Below are 10,223 nucleotides of genomic sequence, written 5' to 3' on the forward strand. Positions count from 1 at the left end.
GAGTTGCATAAATCTCCTGGTTTTCTGCCTTTGGTGCCTATGAGAAACCTTGAATGATACAAGGTTTCTCATAGCCCAAGATGGGTTCATATTCTCTGTGTGGCCCTGAGTGCTGGGGTTACAGGCATGCACCACCACGCCTGACATTGTGACATTGTGACAGGACCCAGGACTTTCAGAGCGCTAGGCCAGTACTCTATCAACTGAGCTGTATCCTCGGTCCGATGTAAACATTTTGTTGCTTCGTTTTTGTTTTTGTTTTCTTTTTCTGAGACAGGGTTTCTCTGTAGTTTTGGAGCCTGTCCTAAGACTAGCTCTTGTAGATTCAAACTCACAGAGATCTATCTCCTGAACACTAGGGTTAAAGGCGTTAGTTACCATGCCCAGCTAGTATTTTGTTTTAGCTTTGAGATTTACTCTTTTTGGATGGGCCTGGTGGCACACACCTTTTGTCCCAGCACTCAGGAGGCAGAAGCAAGCAGATCTGAGTTCAACGGTCTTCATAGTGAGGTCCAGGTCAGTCAGACTTACATATGCACAGAGAGAGCCTATCTCAAAAATTAATTAATTAATTAATTAATTTGTGAAACAATAAATAATTTGGGGGGAGGGGTTCGAGACAAAATTTCTCTGTAGTTTTGAAGCCTGTCCTGGAACTCACTCTGTAGACCAGGCTGGCCTCGAACTCACAGAGATCCGTCTGCCTCTGTCACCCGAGTGCTGGGATTAAAGGCAAGCACCACTACCACCTGGCTACAATAAATAACTTTTAGAAAACCTGAGGTGAACAAAGGATAAAGTTCGGAGGATACACAGACTCGTCCTGAGCCTGCGTCTGCACAAATCCTGCGCTGTTCACCCATTGCTCTTCCATGACTTTGATGACAGTAGTCAGTTCCTTGGAGCCAGCCATATCTGAATCCTTAAAATCCCACTCTGAGTTCAAAGGCTGGGAGTGGGGGCTGGAGAGATGGCTCAGTAGTTAAGAACACTGCCTGCTCTTCCAGAGGTCCGGAGTTCAATTCCCAGCATCCACACGGTAGCTCACAGCCATCTATTCTGGGATCTGGCGCCCTCTACAGGCCTGCAGGCAGGACGCTGTATACATAATAAAGTGTACGCCCAATACCTGGCTTTAGAAAACAAAAACAAAAAACAAAAACCTGAGAGTGGTGGTTTATGTCTCTAACTCCAGCAATTAGGCAGGAGGATTAGGAGATCAGGAACATTCTTAGCTACAGAGCAAATTCCAGCATAGTCTCAACTGTTTCAATAAAAACAAAAACAAAAACAAAAAAATACTCGTGTGTAGGAAGGAGGTCAGGAGGGAAGGAGGTCAGGAGGCTGAAGAGATGGTTCTGTGTGTAAAGGAGTTTGCCGACAGACAAGCCTGCATTCAACTTTCTGGATTCACACAGCAGGAAGCAACTCCTCAAAACCTGTCCTGGGCTTCACTTCACACACACACACACACACACACACACACACACACACACACACACACCAGTCATTGTTTATGGTCAGCACTGGCCAGCACAGACCAGGCTGGCCTCTAACTCAGAGATCCGCCTGCCTCTGCCTCCTGAGTGCTGGGATTAAAGGCGTGCGCCACCACCACCCAGCTATTTCTTTTATTTTTTGAGATTATACTACAATTACATCATTTCTCCCTTTTCTCACTCCAAACCCTCTTATATACTCCATGTTCCTTGCTCTCTTTTACACTCATGGTCTCTTTTTTCATTGGTTATTACACACACACAACATACATGAGTGTGCTTTATGTATGCATTACACACACACACACACACATATACATCATGTACATACCTAAATACATAAGTACCACCTTAATGTTTAATTCAATCTGTCTAATGTCACTTGTAAATGTGCTTCCAACGTGAGCGCTTGGATAACCAGCTGCTGTGTTCTTCCGTTTCTCCTGCTCCCAGCATTCCTTGGTTGCCCGTTCTTTGTGTAGGGTTGAGGCCTTGCGGACTTCCCCATCCACTTTGGTAGGCCACCCTTGTTCGGCTCACGTTTAGGCAGTCATGTTGGTGAGACATCAATGGGTACAGCATCTGACATTCCTAGAAAACACAATCTCATAGCAAATTCACTGATCCTCCGGCTTTTGCAATCCTTCCATCCCCTCTTCCTCAGTGATCCCTGAGCCTTGTGCACAGGAGTTGGGTTAGACATGTCTCCACGGGACTGGGCCCCACAAACCTGCGTTTTGATTGGTTGTGGTTTTCTGCAATGGCCTCTGTCTGCTGCAAAGAGAACTGTCCTTGATGGGGGGTGTGGGCCACACTTCTCTATGGGCACAAGGACAATAATATTTAGAATATAGTTAGGGGCTGTGCTGGCTTTTCCTGTAAGATCCACGACTTCACTAGCTCTGGGCTGCTGGCTAGGTCACCATTACGAGGCATGATTTCCTTCCGTTGAGTGGGTACCAGGTCTGATTTCAATACCATCTGCTTTCTGTTATATCTGTTTGTTCATTTTGCATTTATTTTCATAAATATACCATGATGTGCATGTGGAGACCAGAGGACTTGTGGAAATCTGTTCTCTCCTTCGCCCACGTGGAAGCCAGGGTTTGAGCTCAGGCTGGATGGCAACTCCTTTACCTAATAAACCTTCTCCGTAGCCCTAGTAATAATCTTCTTTAATGATTTTTTAAAAAATGTTAAAATTTCATTTTATAAACAAATTTAAAAGGTTTATTATTTTTATGTTATGAGTATTTTGCCTGCATGTATGTAGATGCACCATGTGTGTGCCTGGTGCCCATGGAGGCCAGAAGAAAATGCCAGATCCCTGGAATTAGAGCTAAAGGCAGCTATAAGCTGCTGTGTGTGTGCTGGGAATTGAACTTGGGTCCTCTGAAAGGGGGCACAGCTAAGCAAGCGCTGCGGCACACACCTTTGATCCCAACACAGGAGGCAGAGACAGGGGGACCTCTGAGTTCAAGGCTAGACTAGTCTACAGAGTGAGTTCTAGGACATCTAGGGCTACATCGAGAAACCCTGTCTCAAAACCTCCCAAAACCCACCCTAACAAAAGAACAGCAAGTGTCCCTAACATTTGACTATTTAGCTGTTGATCCATCTATCCAGTCAAAACCCTTGTCAACGCTACTGTGTGTGTTTTGGGGGGCTACACGCACCGTGGCAGGAGGTGGAAGTCGACTTTCAGGAGATTGGTTCTCACCAATCGCTCTTCCTCCCTGAGCCATCTCCTAATATCCTCTTGGAATGACATCATTTTGGACCTAGATCCCCGACGGCCCCATCCACCACGGACTCAACAGAGAGACTCTGCAGAACACAGCTGCTGCGGCAAAGCCCTGAGACCATCATGGCTGCTAACGGTACTCAGGCATGACCATTACTACTTAGCCGTGCCGGTTGGTCTCGGTAGAGCTGGCCGCAGGTCTCTCTAGAGGTCTGAAAAGCTTCAATGAGTGTCCCACTGCTTGATAAGGAAGAGAGAGGGGCGCCCAGGCTGTGCGGTGCCTGTGAGCAGAGGGTGGCCCCAGAGCAACACGTATGTTAAGGAAGAATGGGTGGAAAGGGAGATCCATTGACCTAGAACATGGAGGAAAACATCCCCCACCTCAAGCACGAAGGAAATCAGTTCAGTGGTGTTTCCAGCAAGGAGACATTTGACCTGAGGAGCGCTTTAGAAGTAGGACTCAGGGATGAGGGCAGAGGGGCTGGGAGATACTTGGGGAAGCGTGAGGGCCAAGAGCAGCCACCGACACAGGGAGAAGAACCAGGCCCATGTTGAGGCACCTCCCTCGGGACTATGAGACTCCCACGTCACACTGTCCTTCGGCCACCTGACCCTTGGTGGGCATCCTCTGGAAATGAGTCTCACTGTCCTCGGTCTGCCAGCTTCCGCTCAGTGTTAGCACAGGAGGCGCACAAGACATGATTAGTGGGACGGGTAAGGACTGACAGCATGCCTGGTCTACCCATCTTAAGCCCTCACCACACAAACCCACATTTCCAGGGATGAGAAGGACCAGAAAGACAGGATATTAAACTTTACAGGCCGACTTTGCCGAAGCTCGCCTTTGATCCCAGCACTTGGGAGGCAGAGGCAGGAGGATCTGGTATACATAGCTTATTCCAGGACAGCCAGGACTACGTGGAGAGAACCTGCCTCAGAAAACAAGCAAACTTTACAAACTCTCCGAATGTGCACGTGAGTACAGGTACCCAAAGAGGCCAGAAAAGGGTGCTGGACCCCCCCGCCCCCTCCAGGCTCAGGCAATTGTGAGCAAATATGGGCGGGTGCTAAGAAAGGAGTACCAACCCTTCCCATCACTGAGCTATTCCAGTCCCCAGACTTTCCTTCTTTTTGTGTGTTTGTTTTGAGACAGAGCCCTGCCGGCTCGGAACTCACTAGTAGACCAGGTGACCTTGAACTCACAGAGATCTGCCTCTCCCGAGCACTGGAATTAAAGGCGTGTGCCGCCGAGCCTACCTCTAAACTCTCATTCTTTTTTTTTTTTTTCTGGAGGTGGGGCGATTTCAAGATAGGGTTTCTCTGTGTATTCCTGGCTATCCTTGAACTCACTCTGTTGTAGACCAGACTGGCCTTGAACTCAGATTCGCCTGCCTTTGCCTTCTGAGTGCTGAGATTAAAGGCAGGTGCCATGAACACCCTTCTTAATTCGACAGCTTTTCCTGTTACTGCTCAGTGAAATATGAACTCTTCCTTTTTAATCTTAAAGATTTGTTTTATGTGTATGAGTGTTCTGTGGGGGGGGGGTGTGCGTGTGTCCATCCACGCGTGAGTGCTAATGCCTGCAGAGGTCAGAAGAGGTGGTTGTGAGCCGCCATGTGGGTTCTGGGAACTGCACGAGGGGCCTCTGCAAGAACAAGTGCTCTTAACAGCTGAACCATCTCTCCAGTTTGGTAAGGAGAAAAAGAAAAGATGAGATAGAAAACCAGAAATTTTAAATTAAAATTCTTTTAAAAGCAAATCGTTGCTGGGTGGTGGTGGCACACGCCTTTAATCCCAGCACTTGGGAGGCAGAGGCAGGCGGATCTCTGAGTTTGAGGCCAGCCTGGTCTATAGAGCAAGTTGCATGACAGCCAGGAATACACAGAGAAACAAACATGAAAAAACAAAAATCAAACAAAGAAAAAAAAAGAAAAGAAAAAAGAAATCGGCACAGTCTATTTCCCATGACAGCAAAGAGAAAGAGTGTCTGTCACCTTAGATCCATTGTATCCAGTGTATGTCAGGCTCCCTAGAACCCTCTACCAGCCTGGTGAGCTTCAGGGCCTTTAGGTCAAAGAGAGACACCAGGATTCAGAGAATTAAGTAATTTGCCTGAAAGCGCTCTCTTGTGCACTAGACAGTGACTATGGCCTTAAACAAGGAGCACCAGACACAAAAGCAGACGCTGTCCCTTAAATCCATGTGACCCGGCTACAGAGTGAGTTGGGTGAGGGCGCAAAAGTCAGAGAATTTTAAAAGGAAAACCAGAGGCTAACACACTGCTCACTACTCTCCACCCTTCTCGGGAAACAGCATCCCTTGGGTTTGGGTATTCAGTTCAAATCACGAATGGACTTTGTATGGGTGGATGCTGGTCCAGCAGACAGAGAATGACTTCAACAGCCAGTCATTTCTTGCCTGACTTTTATTTACAAAACACAGTCCATAATGTAGTTCCTGTAATCAAGAAGTTACAGTCTTGGGAAGGGGGCAGATACTGGACACTTTAGGTTGCAAGCAGTTTAGCGTCCTCAGAGTCGAGAAGTTTCCTGGGAGGGTGTAATAAACAGGCAAACAGGGGCGTCTTCCTGGAGGGGACGCGATAGTTTGGAAAGCCACTGTGGGTATTTGGGGTGCACAGAAGCGCTCATGGGGTGGTGAGCTTTTAAGACTGGTATCCGTAAAGTCCGTACTCACACTGAAGTTGTTGAAAACGCAATTGAGTTTGGAAGTGACAACGAAAGCCAGGTGCAGAGTAGAGAGGTAGTGAGGTCCAGGGAGCACCTCTCTGGAGGACCTTCTGTGGATCAGAAGGGGTGGGTGCAGGGAAATCGTAAAGATGGTACACTGCCATCAATATAAATAACAGCGTAATTTGCAGAATTAGTTCAGGGTTAATTACACAGTGGAGGTGAAGTGCACCAATCTCCCACAGCACGAGTGAGAGCTTGCCTTGGCAAAAAGTTGGAATGGATGAAAACAGAAGGGAGGTTGAGTGTGCATTTAGTAACTGAAGCGGGACAAGCAGGGGTCGCTGGTTCATCCGGCTGTGTGGAAAGTGAAATTAGCTTCTAGATCAGGGGGACTACGGCAGACACTAGCTTCAAAAGACTTGGAAATATCTGGAAGCGCGGCCTGAGGAACTGTGCCCATACTCAGCGGAGGATGCACCCGTGGCGTGGGCAGCAGCGATCCAGGGATCAGTAGGCCACCAGCAGGTCCAAGGCCCTGGGAGGTGCCGACTCGGCACAGCTGGGCGGCAGCGACGCCTTGCTCTAGAGCAGGTGGCCGCGCAGATTGCGCAGCTCCAGGGGAGCGCGCGCGCTGGGGGGGCGCGGGGCGGGCGGGGCGAGCGGGGGCGCGCAGGGGCGCGGGGGTGCTCCGGGAGCCGGGGGCGGGCCCGAGCGCGCGGGCCCTGGCACGCACGCGCAGATGGGCCTCGGGCCCCAAAGGCAGAGAGGAGGGGGAGCGTGGAAGGGGGGGTGTGGAGCGTATTTCCGCTCTGGCGGACAAATAATCCTGGTCAAAGGGGAGGCACGACTGTCCAGCCCTTTAACCGCGTGGGGGTGCCGGGGAGGAAAGGGGGGTCGGGGAGGGGGAATCCTGCTCCTTTAATTCCCTCCCCTCTTCCTCCTCCCCGAGTCCTCGCGGACGCTGCGTTGCGCGGGGCCTTGGAACACTCGGCACGAGCTGCCCCCGCCCCTCCCCCTCCCGCCCACGCGGAGCCGGCCCGCGCGCGCGCCCCGTGCACCCCCGCGCCTGCGCGCTGCCCAGGCCCTGCCCGAGTGTGGGGGGCGCCGCCGGCCCCGGGGGGGTGGGGGACCAGGGGGGAAAATCAGCACGCGGAACCCGGCCAGGTGAGAGGCGCGTGCACCCAGGGTCGTGAGTCTGGGGGGGGGGCGTGCCACGGAGAATCTGCGCGTGGGAGGGGGGCGTGCACGACCTGTCCGGGCGGCGGGAGGACGAGAAAAGGGGGGGACTCACAGCAGCGTGCGGCCCGGGCTAGAGGCGAGGCCGGTGAGGAGAGCCTGCAACTGGGGGCCACCCCAGAATGGCAATCCTCGGGTTCCTTACCCCCACCCACCCCTTTCTCCATTCTCCCATGGGCGCGCGGGCCGCGGGACTGGGGGGTGTGGACGCCGCTGCCCCGCCCCCGGGAACCACGCCTCCCTCCTCTTAGGGACCGCGCCTCCTCGGATTTAGGGAAACTGAGGGAGGCGCGCCAAGCCTGGGGAGGTGGGGATGAGGGGGTCTGGATCCTTGGCTTCCGACAGCCGGAGACCTTTGTCTCTGACCGGTTTCCTTCCCACCCAGGGCAGTCCACTCCCGCCACAATGGCCTCTGGGGTGGAAGTCTTGCGTTTCCAGCTGCCTGGCCACGAGGCCGCTACGTTGCGGAACATGAACCAGCTCCGTGCGGAGGAGCGGTTCTGCGACGTGACCATTGTGGCCGACAGCCTCAAATTCCGCGGCCACAAGGTCATCTTGGCCGCCTGCTCACCGTTCCTCCGGGACCAGTTCTTGCTGAACCCCAGCTCGGAGCTGCAGGTCTCGCTGATGCACAGTGCACGCATTGTGGCAGACCTGCTCCTCTCTTGCTACACGGGCGCCCTGGAGTTCGCAGTCAGGGACATCGTCAACTACCTGACGGCTGCCTCCTACCTGCAGATGGAGCACGTGGTGGAGAAATGCCGGAATGCCCTCAGCCAGTTCATTGAGCCCAAAATAGGCCTCAAAGAGGATGGGGTCAGCGAGGCTAGTCTCGTAAGCACCGTCAGTGCCACCAAGTCCCTCCTCCCTCCAGCCAGGACCCCAAAGCCAGCCCCGAAACCCCCGCCCCCACCTCCTCTACCCCCTCCGCTCCTAAGACCCGTGAAGCTGGAGTTTCCCCTGGATGAGGACCTAGAGCTGAAGGCGGAAGAGGAGGATGAGGATGAGGATGAGGATGTTTCTGACATCTGTATTGTCAAGGTGGAGTCAGCCCTCGAAGTGGCACACCGGCTCAAACCCCCTGGAGGCCTAGCAGCGGGTCTGGGCATCGGGGCCTCTGTGAGCAGCCATCTCGGGGAGCTGGCCCAGAGTAGCGTGGCCCCCAACACTGTAGCCCCACCGCAAGGTGTGGTGAAGGCCTGCTATAGCCTGTCAGAGGACGCCGAAGGGGAAGGCCTGTTGTTGATCCCAGGAGGCCGGGCCAGTGTGGGGGCCACCTCGGGCCTAGTGGAAGCAGCAGCAGTGGCCATGGCTGCCCGGGGGGCGGGGGGCAGTCTGGGAGCAGGGGGCAGCCGGGGACCCCTGCCCGGGGGCTTCTCAAGTGGAAACCCCTTAAAGAACATCAAATGCACCAAATGCCCGGAAGTGTTCCAGGGCGTGGAGAAGCTGGTCTTCCACATGCGTGCGCAACATTTCATTTTCATGTGCCCGCGCTGCGGCAAGCAGTTCAACCACAGCAGCAACCTCAACCGCCACATGAACGTGCACCGTGGCGTCAAGTCGCACTCGTGTGGCATCTGTGGCAAGTGCTTCACGCAGAAGTCCACGCTGCACGATCACCTCAACCTGCACTCAGGAGCACGGCCCTATCGATGCTCCTACTGTGACGTGCGCTTCGCCCACAAGCCAGCCATCAGGCGGCATCTCAAGGAGCAACATGGCAAAACCACAGCCGAGAACGTGCTGGAGGCTGGCGTGGCGGAGATCAACGTCCTCATCCGCTGAAGGGCCAGGAGGCTGGGGGTTCCTGGGCCAGGGAGAATTGGGGGGCGGGGTTCTGGGGCAGGCATACATCTTGAGGGAGGAGGATTGGAGAGAAGACCTTGCCTCAAAGAGCAGAAGAAACAGATGGAGCCGGAGACAGGGTTGACAAGGCTGAGGGAATATGGGGTCCCAAAGAAAGATTTCTTTTTTGTAGAGGTGCACGAACAGTGTGGAGGGAGGGAAAAAGGCAAAGGTGGAAAGTTTGGAGAACAGCTCTTCCCTGGCTAAAGCTGCCAAGAGGGAAGCTTCTAGCGTTTCTTGAGGTGGGGTGGGGGCGGGAATTGTGGGGGGATTGGCAGGATGCACTTTTCTTGCTCCTGATTAGAATAGATCACAGGGAGACGGGAGTTGTAGGGGAAACAGGTATAAAGTCCCAGAAATGGACGGGGAGGCGGTTCTTGCATGCTGGGGAAGTGGGACTCCGGAAATGAAAGAGAATCTATGTGCCAGGTAAGAGAAGAGGGTGGGCAACCTGGGTAGGTAATGAGACGAGGGGGTACCATAGCAAGGACAGTGACTAGTGGAGGGGCGGGGGGCAGGGCACTTAGGAAAAAGGACACAAGGAAGGCTGATGGGGGGAGGGAGAGGAGTAGAGACTTATACAGTATTTTTTAAGAAAACGTATTTTTTAGGATTTTTTTCTGGAGTTCGGGGTTTTAGTTTTTGTTTTTCCATAAAATAAAAAACAACAAAACTTTTTTTCTTTATATTCTGGCAACTGCATGTGTATGACTACCCACCATAGATAGCCTCTCCCAGAGCTAACGACTACAGCCCCGTGCCAAAAGGAGACCAGCCTCAAGCAGGGACTAGGGACATGCCAGTGAGCTCCTCCAGTCAGGAACACGCCCTCCTCCAGTTGGGTAGCCTCAACACCTAGGTAGAAGTGATTGACAGCCCTAGTGAGGGCATAACCTCTGGTGGTTTGGTACCAGTGCAAGGCATGAACCACAGGTGATAGTGTACCCACTGAGGTGGCAGGCAGGCATCAGTGTCTGAACACGTTTGCCTGTGGCAGAAAGTTTGTGTTTTAAGGAAAGCTGAAAAATCGGCTAAACTTAGCTTCGAATGCCTAGAAGACTACAATTCCCAGAAAGCTCTGAAAAGTTCTTATCCAAAGAGAACTACAGTTCCCATAAGACTTTGAATTGGCCTCGGGCCCAGTAACATAACTACCTGCCTGTCCAGTAATGTCTGTGAAGCCGTACAAGTATTTTCAGACTATGG

General features: G+C 52.6%; 1 protein-coding gene across 1 annotated transcript; it reads left to right on the plus strand.

Moving 5' to 3' along the window:
• Positions 1–6,738: 6,738 nt before the first annotated feature.
• Zbtb12 (zinc finger and BTB domain containing 12) lies at positions 6,739–9,703 on the plus strand. Its single transcript, XM_087898523.1, has 2 exons — positions 6,739–7,100; positions 7,558–9,703. Exon 2 carries the CDS (start codon positions 7,578–7,580, stop codon positions 8,955–8,957), a length of 1,380 nt encoding a protein of 459 aa, XP_087754649.1. The 5' UTR covers positions 6,739–7,100; positions 7,558–7,577; the 3' UTR covers positions 8,958–9,703.
• The last annotated feature ends 520 nt before the right edge of the window (positions 9,704–10,223 follow it).

Source organism: Myodes glareolus, chromosome 18 (assembly GCF_982192425.1).
Source record: "Myodes glareolus chromosome 18, mMyoGla1.1, whole genome shotgun sequence".
NCBI lineage: Eukaryota > Metazoa > Chordata > Mammalia > Rodentia > Cricetidae > Myodes > Myodes glareolus.

Excerpts from the sequence above, each read along its gene's own strand:
- Zbtb12 (XM_087898523.1), top strand. The coding sequence starts at position 7,578 with ATGGCCTCTGGGGTGGAAGTCTTGCGTTTCCAGCTGCCTGGCCACGAG.